The following is a 26,235-nucleotide window of genomic DNA, read 5'->3' as shown; positions in this document are numbered from 1 at the left end:
AACTATACCTATGCAAAAAAATTACGTCATCAATCCTTTGCTTGGTTGCAATATGATTGAGGGGCAATCTAACAAACAAACACACTTTCGCATTTATAATATGAGTAGGGTAGTGATTATAAAAAGGAAAGATTTTGTTTGTTTTTAAACTGTAAACTCTGAAACTACTGAACCAATTTTAATAATTATTTCACAATTGAAAGCTTTTTTACCCTAAAGTAATATAGGCATAAAAAATATCTGCTTTTAAGAATGAATAAAATTCAAAAATCCATCTATTATTTAGTCTCAAATTATTTATTCACAACGAAAACTATAAATCAGAAAGCATCCTTTAATCATGGTATGGAAGAAAACCAATAAATTATATCAAAAGATAGAAAAACTCAAAAGGTTGCACTTATCTACATATAACAATATGTTACTATACACTTGATCACTAAATTACTAATAATAGTATAACAGAATAAACTTAATCTTTATAGTCATCACCAATACGTTCCAAGATATCATCACCAGTTTTCTTGTTGATGCGGAGGTATTTGTTGACCATTGGTCGGTAATAGTAGGCTTGGTAGTCATTCCTCTCTGCCATCTTTTTGTTGACTTGCTTCTCTAGAGCTCTTATCTTCTGCTTTTGAGCTTCTTCATCTATGTAATGGAGGAACTTCTCATATTCCTGTAATAAGAAAAAAAATAGATTATACAGTGGAGCCTCTTTGACTCGAACTTCAAGGAAAAGGATACAAATCTTTGACTTATCGAGGACTTGGAGGTAAGGAGTTTTAAATTATTCGATTTCAACATATAGAGGCACTTAAGTTTTATACAATGATACTTCAAGAGAATAAAAATTCAACTTATAGAGATTTATTTTAAGGAAAAAGAATGAACTTGAAAATAGCAAACCAATTTTCTATGTAGACAGCACAAGCAGTAATGAATGACACTTTCAATGAAGCAAAGGAAAAAAATCGCCCTGTCAGCTAAATGATTTTTTGGAATTTGTTATTGAACAATTCAAATTTTGTTCGAGATGAAGAGTCCTATAGACAAATTTCAATTTATAGATGCCGCAAAGTTAACATATTATTACTCTTTCGAGATATAAAGTCTGTTAGATTTGTTCTTCAAGTCACAGTGTGATATGTATGAATAGAACATCACAGGGAAATTATATTGAATTTGAGTTATAGGTTTTTTATACTTCAACAGAAGGGAATAACTAATTTCTTTGTCTTAGTGAGGATTTAGAGTTATTGGGGTTCAAGTTAAAGAGGGTAATGTATACTTTCATAGCATGCATGATAAATATCATAACATTTAGCTATGAAGGATTACAGAGACAATCATGATCAACCCATCACTTGCTCAATACTGACCATGGGTCTCCTTTTTTTCACACATCCATTGCTCAAAGACAGTACTTTTCTCCAGACATCACACAATTAAATTAATCTTCAACATAAATTACCTGTTGAGGACTGTTGTGAATGTATCGGGCGATGAATCTGGTGATGGGATGGCGGTGGTATTCCCAGTGCTTAGGATTATAGTCGTCAGGGATAGGGGTCAGCTCGGCAGGCCCAATAAACACATTACTGTAGAAAATTATAGCACCGACAGGAATCAGCCCAACCATCAGGTAATAATGGAACATGTCCTTGAATTTGTGCCATTGCCACCTGTAATGTAGGTAAGTACAAAATTATTTGATGAATCTACGTAAATACGAGTTTTCTTCTAAATTGGTTAGGTAATCACTGAATGGAGCACCTTACCTGGACGGCTGTAATGCCATGGTTCTAGGGCCATGATCGCTCGCTAACTTTTTGCCTACCGAGAAATTTACATTTTGCACTATGTACGATGTTTTTAAGTTATTCTTAAAAAGATTTGTGCCGAAAGATCGGCCTAAAGCACTCCAGGAAACCATTTTTATTATGAAAAATGTGACAGGCGACAGCCCACAGGTGACGGTGACAGTGACAACGGGGGTCAGAAGAAATGTCATCTTTCCAAAGCTACCAACCTAATATAAAAATTTCTATGCTAAAGTCTATGGTCTACACTCTACACTACACCATAGCAATAGACTTTTATGAGGCGTCCACACGTTCGCTTCGCTCTTGCCTGTGCGCTTACGTCTTATGATGCGTGTGGAGAGGATTGAGCTTTATGAGAACGGTGAAAGGTGCGATAACCAGGCGAGATGCAGGTTCGAATCCTGCCTGTTACACAATTTTTGATAGTATGTCTTAAAATTATTACTAAGGAATAGGTAAAACACTATCAAAAAAATTATAAATCGATAACTTGGTTTGTTGATATGTAGTATTATAGGGATCTTAATAATAAACGAATAAATCATAATAAATTACCAAAGGGTAGCAACCAATTTCATACAATTTAATAGCACGATATCTTACCGGACTGTAAAATCAAATTAAAATAATATTCTAACACTTGATAACTTCTTTTTCTAGTGACATCTCCTAATTGGAGGTTGGGTGGATGGATTTTGATTACTGCTACCCTAAACAGCCCTAAACAGCCCCTTTTTTCTCATGTTGAACCACTGGCGAAGGTTCTTAGGCAAGAATGTTCGTCTACGGCCTATGTTTGCATTTTATTTTGGCTTGCCTTTTTTAATACCTATAAAAGGGCCCTACTTATAGGTATAATAATAATTTAACATTGCCTATCTTGATTACCGCAAACATCCAAGGTTTTGAATAAAATTTAATTAATAATACCTTGCCACCTGTTGATATACGCACTACAATAAACTAAACTAACAAAAAAAAACAACAGCAACCGACTGAGGTATTGATTTTTAGTTTGAGCATGCTCCGAAGGATCCTCTCTCGATAAGACCACCCACTCACCGTAGTATTACGCAGTTTATCACACGAATACTTATTATTGTTAGGTTTTCTGGACTCCTAGTAAAATAAATTCGTGTTTAAGTTTTTAAAGGGGTTGAGTTTCTATAAAATGGTTTGGATCGATGAGTGATATGGAGGAATTGCTGCAAGATATCTTCAGGGAAGCTACCGGACCGAAGTTAATTTCTCTCAAAAAATCATGTCAGGATGCCTTAGGTAATATTTTTTTAATAGTATTTAACACTGTAACAGTTTAGGCTCAATAATATTAATAATATGTTTTAGTACCTACACTCGCTCTAATGACGGATTGACCAAACATGCTCTAGCCTCTAACGCACCTACTCACACAGCACACAGCTTGGCTCTCGACGCTGTCGCAGCGACGACATTTGTAGCGAAATTGAAACATTTGACATTCAGAGCTTATGACGTCAAATATACTTAGTATATGCAGGTACCATATGGCAGATCTCATGAAGATCTTTGGAGATGGCCCTCCAAAGATCTCCCTGCCATCTCCAAAGATCTTCATTCGTTCACATTTCCTCCACAACATCCTCCATTTCGTATCAAAACTACAATTAAGACGTAACAGTCAATCCCACCACCACGCCAAGAAACAGTTCAGATAATTTTTTATTAAATAGATATTAGTACCCATATATGAATTCCATAATTTCCCCTGCTGAGAATCGTATCCGGGACCATAATCTTGCAAGACCACAGCGCTCACCACTGCACCAGCGAGGCATTGTTTGCACCCTTTTTTTGCATCATAAGTGCCAATACAAATTAATACGTTTCGTATCTGAAGAGTGCGTCCGTCCATGCGTTCGTCCGTCTGTCTGTCAGTGGACTGTATCTCGTGAATCGTAATCGGTAGAGAATTGAAACACCAATGTTAGGACGGGGCGTCTCGGCGGCAGAGAAACAAACACGAAGTCAAAACACCCCGTTTATTTAGTGTTCTTTGTTCATACAGTCGACTTGGATACTTGGATTATACCGAGCGCGGAACCCTAGTGAAGGGTTTAGAGAGCCGGAGTCTCTTCTTCAATCTTTTCCGAGGTCTAACCGGCAGGCAAAAACCATGTCCGAAGTTAGAGCAGATCGGATTGAAGAGTTGAAAATTTAAAAAAGTGTTATTTCTTGTACGATGGTATCTACGGGGCCCTTCGTATGCGTGTCCAACTCTCACTTGGCATATTTTTAAATCCCATGTTGTATGTTCTGGATTCCAGAGGTGCTATGTATGCAAGAAAGCAGCCGGCGGGCGTCGTTCGAGCTCCGGCGTGCGTGCTTGCTGCCGCTGCAGATCGCGCTCGAGAGCAAGCGCCCGCGCCTAGTCACCTTCGCTCTCCAGGGGTTTCATGTGAGAGTTCTAACCCAAATATAGTAGCTTCAGGAATCAGGATCCTGCCTTTAGAATTTAAACCCATTACGCACGGTCGACTAGTCGCCCGGCAAATTGGTCGAGGCGATCGTTAGACCGTGCGTAATGGATCATTCAGCAATGCGCGGGACTGCAATTACTTTTACACATGGCATAATAGATATTGTGAATCGAATCTTTGAAAAGCCATACCCCGAATTTCTTGCTGGTTGTTCTCGGTAGGATAGGCATTCCAAAGTAACTATTATTTGGAATGCCTATCCTACCGAGAAGAACTATGCATTTAACAGTTCAAAAGTCCTTGTAAAATTTATTTGAATACCTATGTATAAAAATATTACTAGAATTCTATTTCTAACTATTCTATTGTAATAGTATCAAATAAGCTGAAGCGCCCCGCCTTCTCTGAAGGAAAACATTATTTAGAAGTGAGTCCTTGCGTTTTATAAGGAACCTTAGGCATGCGTTGATATATCAGACAGGACAAATTATTTATTTATTATTTACGTACGTACTACCCTACGTAAATAAAAATTTAGATAGGTTTGTTGATAACTAGCAGTGTTGCCAGTGGCAGATAGTCAATTGTAACACGAGACATCTCAAAATGTAACATTTTCACGAGAAAAGTAACATTTCCTTATTTTTCGTGGAAAATAAAAGTAATAAGGTACACAGGTTAATATGGCACTTTATTATACAAAAATTTAAACAGTTTTCTTGTCCCATTAGTTAAGCTTAAAAAGAATCGTAATAATAATTGTTGATTGAATAAATTGACTGCTGATCCTGAAAAAGAAAAACAAATCAATATGTAAAATAATAATATACCAATGGATTTAGAAATGTCTTTGAATAGCTATAACTTATTTTGTTAATCAATTTATAATACAAGTGTACTTAAATTAAAAATTTATATCACCCCAACAAGTGAAGGTTACATTAACTAGAAAAGAGCTGATAACTTTCAAACGGCTGAACCGATTTTCTTTGATTATAGCTAAGAAGTACTAAGAACACTCTCCATCAAGCCACTAAATTACAACTAAATTAAAATCGGTTCATTAGTTTGAGAGCTACGATGCCATACACAGATACACACGTCAAACTTATAACACCCCTCTTTTTGGATCGGGGGTTAAAAAGATTAAAATCGTCTTATATCGGGCGATCTGGCAACACAGGACTGTTTGAGTTTGAGAGGCTACGCACTAGGTGGACTTTGTCTGTGTAGCGTTTGATGGCGCGCGTGTGGTGCCTTTTTGGAGCGTTTTTTTTTTTTTTTTGTTAAAAGTGGCTGATTTTTGTGTTTCACTGGCGTTTTTGGTGCTAGAACCATGCTGGAACTAACTGGGAAGCGCTCTAAAGGGGTGCCGTGCGTATGTCGGCGAGCGCCGGCACAGACGATGTCCTTACTTATATAGTTTCCCTAACCTAAAAATATCTTCAAACTTGACATTGGTTAATCTTTGTAAAGCCAGACGAGAGAATAAAAAAAAACGCACTAGGTAGGTACGCAGTGAAGAAAATTACGCGGGAATTTCAAATTCGTTTTGTTAACTGAACAATACTAGGTAGGTACCTAACTACTTACCTTGGTCTCAGCAAAGAGATCGATAGATTCGATAGCAAAACTCAAATTTTAGGTTACGCCGGCCGGTATCTACTTAGCTCGCTCTCATGCCTGTAAAGAAAACCGAAGTTACCTACAACAATAACTAAGTAGTAAATAGCTAAATGAACTTCTGGAAACTAATGTGACTTAATAATAAGATGACAGTCAATACAAAAACGAACTGCTTTCAGTTGCAAATACTATAACTTTGTTTTTGCATTACTGATTCCCTAATTAGTTAACTACTTACTTATTTACTTAAAACTACATTGTATACAACATTTACTTACCAAGCAAGTAGTGTTAGCAACACATATACACAGTCGATAAGGATAACGAACAAACCAATCACTTTCGAATTTTGACGAAATAAAGATACAAATTTTTTTTGTACTTAGATACCTAACTACCTACAATATCACTACCCCGCAACGAATAACTTTTTTTTTTTTCTCTCGACTGGCTTTATACTGATTAGCCAATGTCAAGTTTGTAGTTATTTACAAGTTAGGAAAACTATAATATGTATAAGAATGGACTTCGTCTGTACCGGCGCCCGCCAACATACACGCGGCGCCCCTTTAGAGTGCTTCCCAGTCAGTTCCTTGGTCAGTTCCACCACCAATAAACACTAGCAGAACACAAAAACCGGCCACTTCTAACAAAAAAACACTCCAAAAAGTCACAACACGCGCGCCAGCAAACGCCACCACAGACGAAATCCACGAATAACTTTATTAGCCAAAACTTGGCCAAAACAAAGTTGAGTCACAGAGAAAAACAAACAAAACACTTTTTTAATCACAGAGTAATTACAAAACAAAGTGAACTTAGACCAATAACTTAGAGAAAGTGAAATAAACTAACAAATGGGCCAATTACGACAAACGAAAACTGTTTTGGATGCGTTCCGTTTCACGATTATTTTTGGTTTGCTGGGAAAAATTTGAATATTTTTATGAAGTCCTAAAAGTAACGTAAAGTAACATTTTGAGTCGTGTAACATAGAGGAAACATGAGGGGGTCAAAAGTAACGTAAAATGTTACAAAAGTAACATTCTGGCAACGCTGATAACTAGTGTCTAGTCTAAGTGTAGACACGTCCTAACTCTCTCTGACAGTTTTTGAGATGTCTATGCTTTGGGCAACTCTATGCACTCTCTCATCTGGTGAAATGGCCAATCAAATATCAATGGCCAATGGCCAGCCAATGGCAAATCAAATCGACAAATCAATAACGTAACGTAGTGTCTAGTGATTACATACTCTTTGTGAAATCAATGATGGCGATTGGCAAATGGCGATGTTTGTTATTGTAAAATAATTGAAAAGTAAAATAGAAGTCTATTCCTGATTCTGATAAATCGTTTAATCGGAGCTTACCTTTAACAGTATGTATATTAATTGTTTAGAATTATAAACACTTTGGTACTTACTTTACTGGTTCCGTGACCCAATGCGGAGGGGTTGTTCCCTGTTCTGTTCCCATTGAAACACACCACAGTTTTACGATCTATCTGTGGACACACTCCCGTGAGTAAGACTGTGTCAGCGGAGAAAAAATCCTCGAGAGTCCCAGTGTGACACGAGGAAATTTTGGGCTCCAACTAAAATCTGCCATTTTGCGCCGTTTGACTCTTCAGATGCTTCAGATTACGCTTAGCGTGTAGGTATTCACACATTTCGTCGATTCAGTTTTACAGCTCGTTGGAATCCACAAATCCTTACCATTTATGATGATCAGTGTATTTTTTTTTTTCTAGAAAATACTCCGAGATGATCGTTTCCATCGAGGCATCGAACCCGAAGATGATTCGCTGTGGATGCCGTCCCAGCTGCTGTGCGCCACCACGTCTGTCATGTACCATTTGCCCGACACTCAGGTAAAATACCCCTAATGATTTTTCTGTAATATATGATGCTAATTGGAATAGTTTATTTGAGTACCTACCACCTATTTAATTAGTGATGATTGGGTTTATGATTAGACTATCTATAAAATGATTGTGTTGAAGCAAATACTTACCTCAATGTAGAAAATGCAGAAACTGAAAGGAATTCTTTATCAAATTGTGGTACATGATCCTACTGGGTATAAGGTACTACGGACTACTTACCCGTTAGGCCTTGTCTCATATTGTCACAGTTTAGTGCAAATAACTTTTTAATCTGCACTGTGTAAAAAAGTCTAATACAGATTTCCACATAATATGATAATCTTATCGCTTTTGCCCAGCAGCTCCAGTTATTCCTTTGATTCGCTTGAAAAATTCTCTCTACCCATTGGAGGAGTCTGCCATGCCAAGCTAGACAATCAAATGACTCGTACCACACCACTCAACTCACTATTGTCATCATCACAGATTCAGTATAAAAAAGTTCATTTACCTGGTGTAGGTGCAAATATTCCGCATGTACCTATCAATGGCGCTGTCTCCGCGGCGCACGCTCAACGGGCGGCTGTGCGTGTGGGCGTGCGGGCGCTGCGGCGAGGCGGCGGGCGCGGCGCCGCACGTCGCGGCCGCGGCGAGGGCCGCTGCTGCCCAGATGCTCAGAGCGTACTGTGCTCAGTTAGGTGAGTTGAAACCCTAAACTATTTGTGTTATTTTCACCTGTTCATGAAGTAAACTTAAACTCAAAGCATTTGTTCAAAGTTGATAGGTACCATTGTACACCTTTTGATTGTCAATTACTTACTAAGTTTGTAATTGGTGAAACAATTTTAAATTATCCTGGGAATATTAACTTTTCGATTTTTCTGCTATCAAGTTTCTTCTGATAGTGCCTCATGCTTTAGTTTTTTGTTTGGTTGGTAAATTTTATTATCAACTTGGTAGGTACATCAACTACATTCAATAGATAGATAAAAAACTTTACTGCACACAAAATATGAAATAATTAATCAAGACAAAACAAAGAAACTAAAACTAAAAACAATTGTATGCAAAGGTGACTTTATTGTTCAGAGCAATCTCCACCAGGCAACCTTTCGTGAAAGGATAAACATTCCATGTTTCTTTTTCAGATGAAGAATGTCAAGAATTGCTATCAGAAGGTTCTCCTTTGGGCAGAAACCACATAGTGGCTGTGGGATGTTACAGTGAAGTTATACCTGTCATCCAATATCTATGCAGCAGGCTCTCTGAAACTCAGTTGTAAGTACTGGTGCTTTGACCTTGCCACCAGGGGTTCGATTATGGTAAAATGCCAGATTGGTCGACAGTCGACACTTGTTCACAGACAGACAGACAACAAAGTTATCCTATAAAAGGGTTCCATTTTTTGTAAAGAGTTAGTGAACCCTAAAAATTAAAAAAAAAAAAAACAATGATTGATGCAGCTTTTTGTAATTAACCTGGAGATTACTAATCTCTATCGTGTCCGACATATAGTACACAACAGGTTGAATGGCATTCGAGGAGGGAATGCCCCACCTCATACCCCGATTGCCATCACAACCTGTTACGGACTATACCTACCAGCATATAGGATGCAATCGCTTATAATTTTTTCGCCCTGTGAAGCAAAGAAACTTAGTGTTATTTGCAATTTTTAAACTATATGTCCCCTTTCAGGATACCAAAACAGAATCCATTAGCGTTATTCTTTTTGGACTGTCTCCTGACATTGATGTCAAGTCTTTCGGAGCGAGTAAGTGGAAACTCTCACTTCACCACATTCTTATGGCAGAAGTTTTGCCCATCGCTCATATCGTTCTTGGGTACTCCAAGAGTTGATAAAAATATTAAATCTAGGTAAGCAAACGTTAACCTTAACATTTAATAAAAACTTCGTAATCGTCGTGAAAAATGCATGTATATATCACAAACTACCTATAGTACGGGGACAGGTCGAGATGGCAATCGGGATGGGGCCCCGCACACCCGCACAGCACCCTTGCTAATCTAGTGCAGGATGGCGCGGGTGACGTGCGGGGCGTCCCCCGCCTCATACTCTGGTTGCCATGTCGATCTGTCACGTATTGTAGTACTCCATCTAAAGTGTAGTATGTAGTTACTCTGTCAAGAAAATACCGGAAATTGGTTAACGAAACACAAATTTATTCATCCAAAATTGTATTGCCTTCAAAATAGGCTTCTGAAGTAATACACAACAATATGCCAACAAATAACCCAATCATCAAAACAAACACATCTTCAGTGCCCACTCGCCACAAATTCTCTTTTATCTCTTCTAGTGACTGAAAACGGGTATAAGTCAATGATCAAATGCCTAGTTAGTTTCATTAATTTTATTGTTATTGCAGGGAGCATGATGGCCACCTAGTAGACGATTCAGGCAGAGGATCTGGAGCATTAGTTTGTGCACCAAGTTTCAATAGCAAACAAGCCAAAGCTATTTACAGGTACTTAGCATGTTTACTTCCCATGAATCACATGTGGCTCTAATCTAAAATCTTATACTACGCGTTTGAACTAGGTATCTATAGTACGCGACAGGTTGAGATGGCAATTGGGGTACGAGGCGGGGGAACACCCCGCACAGCTGCACGTCACCCGCGCTCATCCGCAGCGGGTTAGCACGGGAGGTGTGCTTGGCGTCCCGACTCCAGTTGCCATGTCAACCTGTCAAATTGAATTAAATACGGGAAGCCAATAACTTCTAAAGTAAAAAAATTGCAAGGACTGCACTGATTACTACTTTTATAAGATAAAACCAACTATTTATTCTAGCTACCTAACTAGATGTAAAATTCCCCCATAATCTTCTTGGGTAAATTTCATAACGAGCTGTAAACCCGTAAAGATTATCATTTTGATAGACAAGGATCGTGTAAACTGAGATTGATCTATTTCAGACCCAACACAAAACCTTCACATAATTAATAATATTTTTCCTATATACAGCATTGCCAACCAACTGGTCCGTCTCGTTGGTTCAACTTCAAACTTGAGACCAGTTCTGGAAGCATTGTACCACCGAATGTTGCTATACCCACCGGTACAACATCGCGTAGAGCCATTGCGAAGTGTTCGAGAACTCTTGCACAATCCAAAGAGGCTATGCCAACTTGTGCTCATGAAGAAGGCGGATCATCCAGAACGTCATAGTGATGATATGGCTATTGTAAGACTGTGAGTATTTGACCACTACTTGAAATGTTTTTTTGTATTTGAACCTTCATTTTCCATCATTATTGGCAAAATATTTGTATGTAGGATTTTACCATCAGTATTTTTGTAAGGTTCTGTGTAAAAATCACTATCAAATACTTATCATAATTTTACGACCATGATGTCGATACGCACATTCAGACAACTATGCATGAAAAAGCTTATGTCGTTATTATTATTTATTATTGACTAGCAGCTTTCGCTGATGTGTCTATATAAGAAGCTTCGAGTTTTCTAAATCGCTAAATCATCATCGCTATTTAGCGATAAGACCACCTTTTTGTACCTACATTTTAAGTTTTCTTTTTTGTAACCTGTCATTTGTGTTTTGTGTATGTAATAAAGTATATACATACATCATTGTCAACTATCGGTAGTAGGGATTTCCATACGCTACGGCCTTGCGCTGCCTGAATCCAGCGGCTCCCTAAGATTCGTTTGATGTCGTAATATTTGAATACATCAAATTAATCACGTGGAATGTATAACCCCAATATAGAATCAGTCATCAGTACAGCTTCTTTGAATCTGATGAACCAAATGCATAACAGATTTGAAAGTTTAAATTTATTTTACAGAATAATGGATGGGATTGAAGACTGTGGTCGAAGTGGTAACCCTGAGGTAGTAGCAGCTGCGGTCGAATGTGTATTCTCTCTCCTCGACGCTCTGGAGAAACTTTGTTCTGGATCAGTGGAATACCTGCCGCTGGACACGGCGACCCTCATTTTGAATCACTGGCCCAAACTCCAAGACGCTGATTATAGTGGACCTTTGACTTATCAGACCCTGGCGAGATTACCAAGCCCATATCGGTAAGAATTTTCTTTGATATTTTTGCAGATGTTGATGGTAATTAAATCACTCACGAGATAGCCTAGTGGCACGCACCTCTAATATTTCGGAGTTATGTGAGTATATTAAATATCAATTGCCTTAACGGTGAAGAAAAACATCGTGAAGAGGAGAGTTCTCCATAATATTCTCAAAGGTGTGTGAAGTCTGCTAACCCGCAGTTGGCCAGCGTGGCGGACCGTGGCCTTTCTCTCATTCCGAGAGAAGACTTGTGCTCAGAACAGAGCCAGCAATGGGTTGATCATGATGATGTAAAGGACCTCCGGCCCTAAGCATTTCGGCGCACATTGGCTGGTCTATGACTAGTGTGAATATCCACATACTCAAACGGTGATCGTCATCGATAATGATGTAAAGCAAAACAACATATTTTTCATTGTTACAGAGATGTGGTTGCAGTTTTACAGAGTAATGAATCTAAGGACCACGATTCTTCTGGTAAGTTGAACTAATCGTCTACCATCTTTATAATCAGAGAAACTAAAAATAATTGAATTTTAAAAACTACCTTCAATTAGGTGTATACTAATTACTACTAAAGGTTGAGAAGTCAAATATTTAGTTATTTGCGTCTATCGTAAAAAGTGATGGCACTCCCTTAGTAAAATAATTGCAAAGAATTTCGATGTTCAATATTTCACCAGATACCTCAGGCCCAGAAAATGTAAGCTCAGGCAGTGAAGCCGAACCCGATTCAGATGCAGACAACGTCTTCCTTCCTTCCAGAGCAAACAATCCAGCATCACCCAAAAACGCACAAAAGGAACCGTTTAGTGACAAAACTAAAGCTGTACCAAAAACCTTGAATCTTGGAAGGTACTTTTTTTTTGTAATTGCACATACACACTGGAATTCATAGTCAAGATAGGGGCTTCTTTAGGGAACCATTCAGACGACATGTGTCATATTCAACCTTTATGCAATGCATTAGGATCAAATTGAATATGACAGCCAGTCTATGAATTCCAGTGTCAAACAAAAACTATACAAGAGACAAGAAACTACAAAAGGTTGCAAAAACGGCCTTAATCGCAAAAGCAATCTCTTACAGGGTTTGGTGAAAGAAATCAATTAATCATAGCGCAGGATGGTGCAATAAATTTTGTGCATAGCTATAAAAATATGAAAAAACTTTTTTTTTTTCAGATGTACTGTAACAGAATGCAACGTAGACTTGGAAAGGCATAATGCAAGGCAATTTGTTAAAACTCTGCAGAACTCTTTGCTGCCAAAGTTGATAAACCTGAGAACTTGTATTGAAGTAAGTAACTCGAAAAACTCTTTGGTATCTCAGAACTTAATGAAATTTGGTACTAGCTTGCATCCCAGCCCGGCTAGCATGGGCAGTAGATAAAAATTATATCCCCCGATTATATCCACCGATGCCATAGAAATCATGCTAGCCGGGCAGGAAAAGATATATTCTATTCTCAAGTAAAAAAAAACATTAAAAAATTTATTTACTACTAGCTGATACCCGCGACTTCGCCCGCGTAGATTAGGTTTTTCTAAATCCCGTGGGAACTCTTTGATTTTCCGGGATAAAAGTAGCCTATGTGCTAATCCAGGATATTATCTATCTCCATTCCACAGCCAAATCCGTCTAGTTGTTTTTGCGTGAAGGAGTAACAAACACACACACACACACACACATATACACACACATACAAACTTTCACCTTTATAATATTAGTGTGACTAATAAAACTAATCTTTTGTAGGTGGATGAAGCAATGCAAGACTTCGCATCCAAATGCTGTCAACATAATGCGTCACAACCACCGGCCACTGCTTGCATCATGAACGCTGATGGCGTGTATTTGGCTACGTACGCTGCACTACTTCTCACTTTGAAACAGCGTCGCACCAGATATTATACTGATACTAATGTAAGTAAACTAGCCAATTTCAAACCCCTATTTTTACCACCTTAGCGGTTGAATATGTAAAAATCGTTTCTTAGTGGATGTCTACATCATAATGCCTATCTGCATGCCTTTCAGCCCGATCCATCCCTTGGTTGGAGCTGTGCGTTGATAGATCAGTCAGTCAGTCAATCAATCAATCAATCAGTCAGTCACAGTTAGTCAGCTTTTCCTATATATAGATTATTGTGGCTAATGGAGAAGTTTCATGTTGTTAATACCATATTGAAGGAAAACTACGTGATCAAACCGGCATGCCTAAGACTTGCCCGTAAAGTTTTCAAAGGTGTGTGAAGTCTGCCAATCTGCACTTGGCCCTCTCACAGAATGAGTTTGGCCAGACTATTGCCGAACTCCTCATTTGGAGAGGAGGCCCGTGCTCAGTAGTGAGCTGGCAATGGGATGATGATGATGAACTTCAGTTCTATATTCAATAATTTGTCTAAACGAGCTAAGATAACTTTGGCAGGCTATCCTTATGTAAACAATTTTAGAAATTTTCATAAGTTCATATTCAAATCCATCAAACTCGTGGTAAACATTAAAATGCTAATTAAAAAAATTCTCACAGAAAATTCCAGTGCCACTAACAGAAGACGAATTTGTTGACGAAGTTCAAGGCAGCGGAGTTTTGGTATATTTATCCGCAACTTGGCTACGAGAGCTGTACCAACAAGTCCTGGCCTCTGATTTGTTGAAGGACGTAGCTAGTGCAGACCATCCACTAATACATCTGTTATCAGGTAACTAACTTATTGTGTGAAACTCAACTCAAAACATTTAATCAAAGTGGGTACCATTATACTGACTGTTTTAATGGGAATGTTTTAGTAAAATGCGGATGTCTTTTTCCATGCTTTATTTGCGTCTGGTTTACTAAATAGGTAAAATGCATAAATGTTAATACATCACTTCATAGATACTTTCGCGACAATGTATATAGGTTAAAAATCATAGAATGGTAGGCTTGAATAATAGGATAAGATAAATAATAATTATGTACTAGCTGATGCCCGCGGCTTTGTTCGCGTGGATATAGGTTTTTTGCTGGTTCTTCTCGGTAGGAACAGCATTCCGAACCAGTGGTAGATTATTTTGACGATTCGAAAGCACTTGTAAAAGTTTACTTGAATAAAAATGATTTGAATTTGAATTTGAATTTTTTTAAATCCCGGGAATGGGAACTTGTTGATTTTCCGGGATAAAAAGCAGCCTATGTTTTAATCTAGGGTATAATCTATCTGCATTCCAAATTTCAGTCAAATCCGTCCAGTAGTTTTTGCGTGAAAGAGTAACAAACATACACACAAACTTTCGCCTTTATAATATTGGTGTGATGGCTATTACCATCCCACCAAGTATTCGTTTTGGATGGTTGGTGTCGCTTATTAGCGGCATAAATATGGGAATGAGTATATAGTATACTTTATCACCATTTCACAATTATCACTTAAACTTATTGAAACTATCAGAGCTCATTCGCAAGTTTTCTTATGATTTAAATAATCCTTTTGCATTGATGTATTGTAATAAAATGATTCATAGACGTTTTATTATATTAAGTTTTACTAACAATTTGCAATAAGAGTTCAGTAAATTACTATGGGAGAATCTAATTTTACTTTTTCAGATTTGGGAGGACTAGACCAGAACCCAGTTATGTCAGATTGGCAAAAACTAAAAGAAGTCTCCATGGTTTATAATAATACTAATGATTCACCACAGTATCAAGCCAGCTTACGTTGGGCTAGAAGGTAAGCTATTTTGCACTAGGTTTAGGTATTCAGAAACAGACCTTAAGTATTTAGACATCATATTAGATTTTGAAAACCAGAAACTAAAATTCGTATTTTGAAGTCTAAAACCATTTTTAAGTTTCATACATTCAGGAGATAGTTCAATCTCGAAAGAGCTTAGTTCTAAAAAGATACTATAATTTTCAAGTTATGGCGACTGGTATACCTTCTGTAAACCTTGACAAGCTGTGTAAAAACATCTGATCTGATTTCAGAATTTTAACTTGTATCTGGGATTCAATGGTGACGGTACTGAGCGTGCCTCTAACGGGGTACAGAAATAAGAAACACAAATTGCGTGGTATGATAACGACGAAGATCAACACTTTCGGGAAGAGGAAGCGCATTGCTTGGGAGGGATTGACTATACAATGCTTAGAAGGATTGCACAAGGTACCTACTTCAAACTGCTAACTTCTCTGAAAATTTTGAAAAATTAATACTTAGTTCATCAATCAACAAGTGCCTTAAAAATATTAAGTCATAAGGTCAAATAAAAATAAAAAATCAAGATCAAAACTAGCGATGGGCGATTGTTGCAAAATAAAAACAATCGAAAGACACTCGATTGTTCAATTGTTCGATTCATTCGATTGTTACGTAATAATGACGAAAACAACGAATGCGGAGTGCACGGTCTAGAACGAATAAATCGAAAACTTAATTGCGTAGTTACATTTGATTTCCGATTTATTCGTCCCAGACCCTAGTGCTAAGGAACAATTTGAAAAAAATGATAAGTTAAAACATTTTTAAGCCCCGACCCAAAAAGAGGGGTGTTATAAGTTTGACGTGTGTATCTGTGTATCTGTGTGTCTGTGTATCTGTGTATCTGTCTGTGGCATCGTAGCGCCTAAACGAATGAACCGATTTTAATTTAGTTTTTTTTGTTTGAAAGGTGGCTTGATCGAGAGTGTTCTTAGCTATAATCTAAAAAAATTGGTTCAGCCGTTTAAGAGTTATCAGCTCTTTTCTAGTTTTCTTGTAGAAAAGAAGGTTAGATAACCGTTAGGTTCATAATATTATGTCAATAGACAAATGTCAAGCTGTCAAGATGGACGTTGCCTAAATACATAGGTAATTATTTATTTGAAAATGATGTTTTGGAAAACTCAGATACTTTGGATCGTCGGGGGTGTTATAAATTTTTAATTTACACTTGTGTAATCCCTTTTTAGGCAGCACGCATAAGCACAACTCTCAGCTTACAGAATCGCTGCAGCAGTATACTGGCCCTGCTGGCGAATTCAGCAATTTCACAACCTGCTAATGGAAAAATTCTGTCTACGCACGCCTTATCACTGGATATTTTAATTTCAGGTAGGTCCACACTCACAGTTTTAACGCACACTTTCCTTCACTTTATACGCTTTCACTATTCATCACTGTACTCACACCAGAATTTATTTAATGATAGCAGTATAACTTATATTCTATCACACTTAAGACTCTACTTTTTGTAACACTTAGTCCCATTTGATGTAATTAACATCATATAACTGGGTACTGAATCTGAAAACGCAAATCACGAAGAAGGTGTTCGTTGTTATTCAGTTTTTAGGAACCTATTTACAAAATACACTGAACTGAAATTATACAGTTAATAGTATACATCAAATTCAAACCCGGATGTTTTTTTAATTCTTTGCTTACAGTGATTTGATAATATTAATTATTTATATAGTAAAGAATTTTTTATTTTTTTAAATTGGTACCAGAAAGTTGTAACAATAAAAATAAAAATAAAGTAAAAGTGGAAGTTATTTACTAGACGATGCCCGCGACTTCGTGCGCGTGAACTCTTTGATTTTCCGGGATTAAATGTAGCCTATGTTACGAGGTGCAATGTTTTACAATATAGCCTTTGACTGCAATCTCACCCGCTGGTAGGTGATGATGCAGTCTAAGATGGAAGCGGGCTAACCTGGAAGAGGTATTGGAAGAGTCATTAAACAGATACCTTTTTGGTTTCTACTCGACGGCATCGTACCGGAACGCTAAATCGCTTGGCGAAACGGCTTTACCGGTAGGGTGGTAACTAGCCATGGTAACGGCCGAAGCCTCCCACCAGACCAAGGCTATCTCCGTAACTTTCATCGAAATCGTTTAAATGGATGGGTCGTGAAAAGCTAGCAGACAGACAGACAGCTATTAAGTTTGAAATCTATAGAGCGCACTTTGACTTTGCTTAGACTTAAGTTTCAGTTAAAACGAGATAGGTTTATTTCTAGCGATATAACGTTGTCTCGTTTTAACAGTGTCTTAAGTCTCAGCAAAGTCAAAGTGCGCTCTATAGATCTCAGCCTAAATATGGATTAGCATGAACAAAGTTCATTAAATCAGCCATACCTGTCGTAGAGGTGGAGCTGAAAGGATCTAGAGTGGAGACCGCGTATAAGTAAGCGTAGTGCGGGACGCTCTCAGGCACGATGGACCGACTACATAAAGATGCTGGCGGAAAGTGGCTTGTGGCTGGATGAGGAAGGCTAAATACCGGGTAGTGGCGCTCTTTGGGCAAGACCTAGGTCCCATGCTCTTTAGGAAAGGCATAGGTCCAACTGTGGACTTCCACAGGCTGATGATGATGATATAAAAACAAAATTATAAACCTTGAAAATTTATCAAAACATTACATACACTGCGTCGTTACGCCTACCAAATCTGATATGTTTTGCAATGTCGTAAACTTTAATACGCTACGCTAAAAGTTTGAAACCCTACCTGAGACCAGCATTTTACTATGAGAAACTTGAAAATATGTACCACTTTTAAATTGATGGTCTGGTACATTATCCTAGTTAATATAACATATCAGGTTTGGTAGGCGTAACGACGCAGTGGCTTTAAATCCACAGGCGGCCTGGAACTCGGGTCCAAAGCTCCGGAATGCTGGGAGCACATCTTCGCTGCATGCCAGTATGTCTCCAGCTTTGAGCACTCGTTGTTCGGGCAGCAAGGAAACAATGCTACTCCTATTGTCACCATGCAAACAGGGAGAAATAAGACCGTTTCCATACTACAGGCCGATGCTAAGTTGATACTCGATGGAAGAGATGATGAAACATGGTAAGGGACTTTAAAACATTTCAAGATCCATTTCAAATCTTTTGACATAAAAAACAATGCAGTGCCCGGTAGGAAATATTGTACGAGTACATTGAACTTTAGAACGAGATTTCGGCTTCGTTGAGCGTTGTCTCTGTCACTCATACCTATATGACGTTTCGTCGATCTTAACGAGAGGCTCTCGAACTATAGAAAGAGATAACGGTTTCGTAGAGCGTTGTCTCTCGTTGAAACAGACGAAACGTCACATACGGATGAGTGACAGAGACAACGCTCTAAGAAACCAAAACCCCTTTCTAAATTTTGATGTACAATATTTCCTGCCTGGCACTATACATAAAAATTACAAATCAAAAATATCCTCTAAACCACTGTAACAAGACAAGATGCCTAAAACACTGGCTGTGTCACCTTGTTGAATGGCCAGACTAATAATATGCTGACCGAGGTAACTGCCAGCCCTCCGGTAAATTAATAATAGTATTTATTGTACTTTCAAATCTTTTAAAGGAACTTTAAAGTGCATTAGTTACTTTTGGAAAGGCAAGATTTATCTTGACTTGAACAAGAAACCCTAACAAACCCCATCTTTGCAAACTAAGCATTAAAGTATAAAGAGACAAGAGTAGACATTTGAAGGAGATTTGCAATAGTGAAAGCAGTTGAGTGTAACTTTTGTTTCAGTGTCGATGTCTTCAACTTCTTACAACCTGTGCTTGAAAATAACCCAAATAATGATATGTCCGTGGCGAAAATTGTGGAAACTTGCAGACAAGAGGTAATTCATTTTCCGATTCATGACTAGACGTAGACGTATGTGAATGTCATTAATGATGCCTGGGATAGAAGGGGTGATAGCCAAGTGGTTACGACGCCGGCCTTTTCGGAAGGTCGGGAGTTCGATCCCGGGCACCCGTAACTGTTCAGAGTTATGTGCGTTTTAAGCAATTAAATATCACTTGCTTTAATAGTGAAAGAAATTATCGTAAAGAAACCTGCATGCCTGAGAGTTCTCTTTAACGTTCTCAAAAGTGTGTGAAGTCTTGTAATCCATATTGGGCCAGTGTGGCATACTATGGCATAAACTACTAAAATTATTATACTAACCTTATCTACTAACCACATTATTTATTTGTACTCACTTATGTTGTATCTTATTTACTGTACGAAACTTCTGGCTTCACGGAAGACCAGCGCTGTGCCTGCGTTCCTGACACAGGCGCAGCAAATGCTGAGTGGAGTCATTTTGGTACCACATACCACGCATCTCATTTTACATTTAATTTATTTTTAGTTATCTTTTTGTTGGCACCAAATAAACAGTTTTTCTTTCTTTCTTTCTATACCCTTCTCATTCCGACAGTAGTGAGCCGGCGAAGAGTTGATCATGATGATGACGATAGGGTTTCTAATGGAAGTCCAAAAACCAAACCCTTAAAACCTTAACTGCTGTCTTATGCCATCCCTCTCGTAATTTAGATTTATTGTTTTGGGGTTTCCCTTTCAGATTCTCCTAGTGAAGGTATTGGTTTTAGTTTTGTATTTCCTTAGGCAGGTAACGTGATCTCTGGGTCAGGAGCAGCCAGGGTATGCTGCGCCCTGTCTGCGGCTGCGGACGCCCTATTCACACGTCTCGCTGCCACGACCACGTTGCCAACTTTGCGGGCAGCACTACAGAGGCTTGTGGCCCATAACCATAGATTGGTAAGCTTTAGCTTAGCAATAGTTCAAGATTGAATTACAATCTGCCGTTTCAGCCATATTAATATGAATTTTTTTCCGTATCCCAATTTATTATTTTTTACGCGACTACGGCAAAGCCAAAAGGAAGGGTTATGATTTAAGCAGTCTATGTAGGTATGTATGTTTGTATCCAGATTCTGTGTGTTCTACCGTAGCGCCTAAACTACGGGGCCGATTTTAATGAATGAGGTGTCAATTGATTCTTGTAAAGGTCCAGGTGACATATTTTATACAAAAAAATTGTCCTAACGGATGTTACATAAAAAATAGTGGGGGGTCTCCAAATTTTTTTTTGCTATTATATTGAATGTTATGTCAAACGAAAGAGGAGAAAATTCTGACTTCATGAACTACAACATTAAAGTATACCAAGCGACAAAAAAACTATTTTACTATTTTCAGTGTTTATTAAGACGATCGAAGTCGGGTTTTAGTTTTCAACTTTTATCTTGTTCTCAGCTATTTTCCTCATGGGAACAAGACGTAGCGAACAACAATGCGACTTGGTGGCGTCGTGGCAAGTCGGTTACGGGGGGAGTTACAGGGGGAGGGGAAGCGGCGCGGGCGCTGTGCCGAGCGGGCGACGTGGCTTTGAGGTGCCTTCGCGCTGCAAGACCGTTAGCTCATCGTATGGCCATATGGACTGTGGTTGGACCTCACTTTATGCAGGTAAGACTTTTCAATTTTGAATTATTCTTCTTTATTCTTTAAGTTATTTTTCAGACTACCATTTCATATCCCAAACCGATTTAGAATAATGAGTAATACAGATTTACAACAATTTTCACTGACTTACAGTATAAATATATCGTAACTAGACTAAAAGTTAATAGCTCGTTCACACAGGCTGCGTAAGCGTAGATGTAGCGCGTATCATTGCGTTGTATGGAATTGTATGAAAAATGGCACACCGCTTGCGTAAAGCGTGGACGTATGCGTAACCCGGTGTGTTAGGGGTTTACGCGCGTCACTACGCACGTGTCTCGTGTACGCAATTGGCGTGAATCGGCCTTAAACGGTTTTTCGTAAATCTAGGTACAAAAATAACTTAAAAATTTTGTACCACAACGTTCATTGAAGCACCCCCACCATTATTTATTATGTTAATAATAAATAATTAGAACTAAAATATTACAGGCTGCTTGCCATAAGGATATCCAAATATCAAGCTTGGCCATTCAATGTCTGCACGATTGTGCGACTGCATTACTGAACCAACAAGTTGAACTGCCCCACTTCCACTTCAATGAGGCTTTGCTGAAACCTTTCGAGAACCTACTATGTTTAGAACTATGTGATGATGACATACAGGTACCATATTTTCTCTAACTCTTGAATGAAAATGATCGTTTAACATTTTTAAGGAATCACCGAATTTTAATACTTACTCTTTTTCAGGAACAAATTATTTCCTGTATATGTGAATTTGTTGAAACAAATAGAATGGAAATAAGATCCGGTTGGAGGCCGTTATTCAACACGCTCCGGGCAGCTAACAATTCAAACCAATATTCAGCTATTCTCGAAATTTTCAAAGTATTTTTAAATACAGATAACACTTTAGTATTTGCAAATGCGGCTCTTGACTGTATTTTGTGTCTCTTGAGCCACATAAAAGGATTACATTACGATGAAGTACAAGCAACAGAAGTTAAACCCAAGAAAGTAACGACACCTCCCCAGCCAAAGCCAAGTCTCAGCCTTAAATTTTCAAAGAACAGTAAATTTATACCTCTTAGTGAAGAAAAGTCTGAGAAAGTTATCGTCGATATGTGTAGAGAGGCATTATATCATTTAGAAAATTGTGCTGATATTTTAACAATGATGTATAATATGCCTAAGTGTCCTATTTTCAATACAGGGAATAGAATTAAAGGGGATTTGCCATTATCAGTAGTTGATCCTATAATACCAAATGATTCTCTTGATGTGACCAAATACATCGTTAACGAAAATTGCGAAGAGGAACAAATCTCTTACAGAAAATTATCAACAAGCTTACCACCTATGAGTACGACAAACAATTGCTTACTAAAATTTGATAAGCCTAGTAATATTTTTAAAGTATGGTACGTTCTAATTGAAGGATTAATATCGGCTACAGTTGTGTGCTCTAAGAAAAATCAACCTGCAGCTATGGAAACTTTATTCAAGTTACTCAAAAATATAGCTGATGTTCCAGGAACACACTTTGGGTTTCATTGTATAAATCATTTACTCTTGCCAACCGTTCAAAACTGGTTGAGGCAGATTAGTAATGTAAATACACATTGGGATAGCGTTATGCCAAATTTTAAACAATGCTGTGGGATGACTACTGATACTATTGTTGTGTACCTCCATCAGTTGCAACAAATTAATGTTGAAAGAACCAATGATAAGGGTGAAGAATTGGAACCAATTGAAAGTTTAGAGGCGACATTTGCTCTGAAGCAAATAATGTTAATATTAGTGGAATGTATTGCTCAACCGCAAGAACCGATCGCTAGATTAGGAGCTTCATGTATAAGACACATAATTTTAACTTCAGGCCACCTTCTAACAGACAATCAATGGGAAATTATTTGTATAAGTCTACACAGAGCTTGCAATGCCAGTCTGAGCCCTTTGAAGCAGCTAACTTATGCATTCAATGAGAATTCCAATAGCTTTTACGGAGATCTAGCTATTGTTAAAGTAGCAGCAAGACGAGATTGCTCTGTAAACGATAATGTAAGATTACATGCTATGGCTCAACAAGTATTTTTAACAGAACAACTGAGAGTTGACACTCATACAAAACAAACTGGTAAAAACACCAGTCAAAACTTAATTGATGACAGAAGTTACATATTTCTTATTTATCTGCAAGAATCTGTGAATTCTCATAATCCTGACTTGTTCACGGTTAGAATTCCTAACAGAGGATTGGTGGTTGGACTCCTGGCTCATCAAATACTGGTTCAAATTATTGCAACTGTACTCATTCAAGCCTCGTCGGATGTATTTTATGGTATAAATAATATTTTGCTAGAAGGTTTTAAGAGTGGCACAAATATTTGTAATTATAAGTTTTTCCTAAATAAGTCTAACATTAATCTTTTACTAATGAGTTTAGAATTATCATATACCCGGGCGATGCAGTTTGATGCAAGACCAGGACTTAAGTTTCTCGTACAAAAAGTATCAAATTTAGACCACGCCGCTAATTTATACAAACAAACGTCTTCCTCTTGGCTGATTAAAACTATAGCCCTGACTGAAATATTTTTCAGTGGCGTAATAAAATTCAAATTGAGATCAACAGATGTTTCTATAATATTGAACAACTATAAGACAACACTAAACATGACGTTAGAGTACGATCAATTCGTTATGAAAATATTCGACTTGAAAGCGACTTGGGAACTGTTATGTTGTAATTATGTAAAACATCTCATAAGTGTTTCTGACTTCGATAATTGTGATAATAATAAAGATCGAATCTCGTGCAGCTCTGTAGAAACAGATTCTTCATCGAATAATTATGAACACTATTTTTCACAAGAAACAACCGAACCAGATAAATTTATTACCGAAGATATTTGTGAATCTGAAGAGGTTGAAATTGAAAAACCAAAACCTTTTACTTTTGCTGACTTTAAAGCAAACTCTGTAAACGAAGATAACGCTACTGAATCATTTAAGTCATCAAATGAAAATTTAAAAGCTGTAGATGAAACTAGAGGCTTAGAGGAATCTGAAAATAAAATCCAAAAGGACTCTAATGACTATGAAGAAATAAAACATAGCTCCCGTAAATCGGCTGACTACCCTCAAAGTAATAGAAGTCCAATCAAAATGAAACAACGTTCTGCATCTGAAAATAATGATAATGCACGCAAAGTTAACATCACCATATGTGACGGGCCTGCATATGACAAGAACAAACATGTGGAACCATTGATCCCACCACAGCCAGTTCCACCAGAAATAGAACAGCAAAGAACACTCAGTATTAATAAGGTAAACTTTAAACTTTGTGCTTAAGCCATGACTTGACATAACTTGATCAATGAATCGTTTTAATAAATCACATTTTTAACCCCCGACCCAAAAAGAGGGGTGTTACAAGTTTGACGTGTGTATCTGTCTATCTGTCTGTGGCATCGTAGGTCCTAAACTAATGAACCGATTTTAATTTAATTTTTTTTTTTGTTTGAAAGGTGGCTTGTCGAGAGTGTTCTTAGCTATAATCCAAGAAAATCGGTTCAGCCGTTTGAAAGTTATCAGCTCTTTTCGAATAACTGTAACCTTCACTTGTCCCCTGTTATGAATTTTTAATTTACACTTGTATTTTTGTTTCAGGACATTGAAGTGCAAAGGAATTGTTTCCAGAACATTTTGATGGCGTATCTTGAACTCGTTCTAACATTTCCTTTGGAACGGTTTCATGTAATATATCCAGTCTTGCAGACGGGGTTCATGCAGTTAGCTAAAACGGTCACTGACCCTCAACTTCTCGATAGAATCAACATATTTTTCGATAAAAAAGACTTAACTGAATTTAGATATAAGTAATCAATTAATAATATAGTGATATCGGAACAAGCATATTCTTCTTAATATTATATTCTTCAATATTTGTTGTGCGTAAATAAAACAACTATATCATGAACTGAATATTATTTTAATCCAGTTTTATGCACATAAATATATTTTTCTCGTAATAAGTATATCGAAATATATCAACAAAACAACAAAAATAACTTTCACATATTTGGTATAAGGACTACTCCATAAATTGTCTTTTGTAAAATTGATAAAAATGCTTATTTCAGTCTATCAGATGTACTGTTAATATTTAAAATATGCAAATACGTACATAAAGCTTTGTTTAATGGCACATTTAACTCACAATTATCAAATTTCTACAACATCGACTGTGCCCTCGGTAAAGCGGACCAAAGCATTTATAATCTCAAAATAACACTAACATATTTGGTGTTTAACATTTCGTATGTACAATATCTATTTACAAATCAAATTATCTTACACAATAGACAGTCGTTAACATTTCACCTTAAAACGAAAATGAAGAGATATGATAACAGTATTAGCGAAACCGATAAACTTACACTAGAAGTACCTTGCGTCGGATGAGTATGAACAACCAAGGCATATGATAGAGCACTTAAACCTAGATCGCTGGTAATCAAAGCACTTTCTCGGTTGATGAGATCCGCCAATCTCTCAGCCTCCAAAATGCAAACATTTAACTGTAAATCTGTCGGATTTTTCAAAATTGACTCTACTGTAACAAATATTTCCATTTCAATGGTAAGATATCCTCTTAGAGCGCATTGAGCTACTTTGACATGTCTATCAAGAGCAGATAGTACATTGTGTAAGTTGATAACGCTTGCCGATATGTTAGTGCCGTATAATGCCCTGTCTATTTGCTTTTTAGAATAAAGGATTCTTAGAGCTCCACCGCATTTAGGGCAACATGCTCCAGGAGCTGTGAATCCAAGACAGTCTTGTATCTTGAGGGGAGGACAGATGATTCTGTCGAACTGGCACTTGGGTTCCATGCGGTCCGAGATGGGGCCAACAGCGAAGCAAGGTCCTATATAGTCCACACTGACATACTCTGCCCAAGCAGCGCACTCTGAAGTATACGTGATACCATTCACTCCACACACACTGCCAGTCTGAAAACAACATATTTCAAGTTTTTCATACTTTTGGTCAGTAAATAATTAAGTCGTGATAAAATCCGCACAAAAATAGACTGTCCAAATCTTTAGACCGAACTTCTGTTAATTTCTGAGTTTTAATAATATTTTGGAAATCACA

General features: G+C 37.6%; 3 protein-coding genes across 7 annotated transcripts in view; 1 reads left to right on the top strand and 2 right to left on the bottom strand.

The window, feature by feature from the left end:
* Window positions 1-276: 276 nt before the first annotated feature.
* Window positions 277-2,166, bottom strand: LOC123873867 (NADH dehydrogenase [ubiquinone] 1 beta subcomplex subunit 5, mitochondrial-like). Its single transcript, XM_045918964.1, has 4 exons — window positions 2,146-2,166; window positions 1,782-2,032; window positions 1,475-1,685; window positions 277-679 (listed from the first exon to the last, which is right to left on the bottom strand). Exons 2-4 carry the CDS (start codon window positions 2,012-2,014, stop codon window positions 473-475), a joined length of 651 nt encoding a protein of 216 aa, XP_045774920.1. The 5' UTR covers window positions 2,015-2,032; window positions 2,146-2,166; the 3' UTR covers window positions 277-472.
* A 673-nt stretch (window positions 2,167-2,839) lies between these two features.
* LOC123873835 (brefeldin A-inhibited guanine nucleotide-exchange protein 3) lies at window positions 2,840-25,054 on the top strand. 3 transcript variants are annotated; one of them, XM_045918904.1, is made up of 24 exons: window positions 2,840-3,104; window positions 4,133-4,263; window positions 7,663-7,782; window positions 8,297-8,474; window positions 8,925-9,054; window positions 9,475-9,654; window positions 10,167-10,265; window positions 10,768-10,995; window positions 11,613-11,849; window positions 12,275-12,327; window positions 12,534-12,705; window positions 13,036-13,150; window positions 13,610-13,777; window positions 14,385-14,556; window positions 15,444-15,567; window positions 15,825-16,002; window positions 16,788-16,929; window positions 18,465-18,675; window positions 19,360-19,453; window positions 20,227-20,379; window positions 20,878-21,087; window positions 21,556-21,729; window positions 21,817-24,402; window positions 24,745-25,054. In XM_045918904.1, the coding sequence occupies exons 1-24, from the start codon at window positions 3,011-3,013 to the stop codon at window positions 24,955-24,957; spliced, it is 6,162 nt and encodes a 2,053-aa protein (XP_045774860.1). In that variant the 5' UTR covers window positions 2,840-3,010; the 3' UTR covers window positions 24,958-25,054. The 3 variants fall into 3 exon arrangements, with proteins under 3 accessions (XP_045774860.1, XP_045774861.1, XP_045774863.1); XM_045918905.1 differs by lacking the exons at window positions 2,840-3,104; window positions 4,133-4,263 and adding an exon at window positions 7,162-7,290; XM_045918907.1 differs by lacking the exons at window positions 2,840-3,104; window positions 4,133-4,263 and adding an exon at window positions 7,162-7,565.
* Window positions 25,048-26,235, bottom strand: part of LOC123873839 (reversion-inducing cysteine-rich protein with Kazal motifs) — a 49,460-nt gene continuing 48,272 nt past the window's right edge. For all 3 annotated transcript variants that reach the window (XM_045918912.1, XM_045918913.1, XM_045918914.1), the window contains exon 18: window positions 25,048-26,090. In XM_045918912.1, the coding sequence (XP_045774868.1) occupies window positions 25,455-26,090 (636 nt within the window). In that variant the 3' untranslated portion in view covers window positions 25,048-25,454. The remainder of the gene's footprint in view (window positions 26,091-26,235) is intronic.

Source organism: Maniola jurtina, chromosome 17, assembly GCF_905333055.1.
Source record: "Maniola jurtina chromosome 17, ilManJurt1.1, whole genome shotgun sequence".
Classification (NCBI taxonomy): Eukaryota; Metazoa; Arthropoda; class Insecta; order Lepidoptera; family Nymphalidae; genus Maniola; species Maniola jurtina.
Note: the sequence above shows the minus strand (reverse complement) of the source record. Positions and strands in the feature narration are given on the sequence as shown.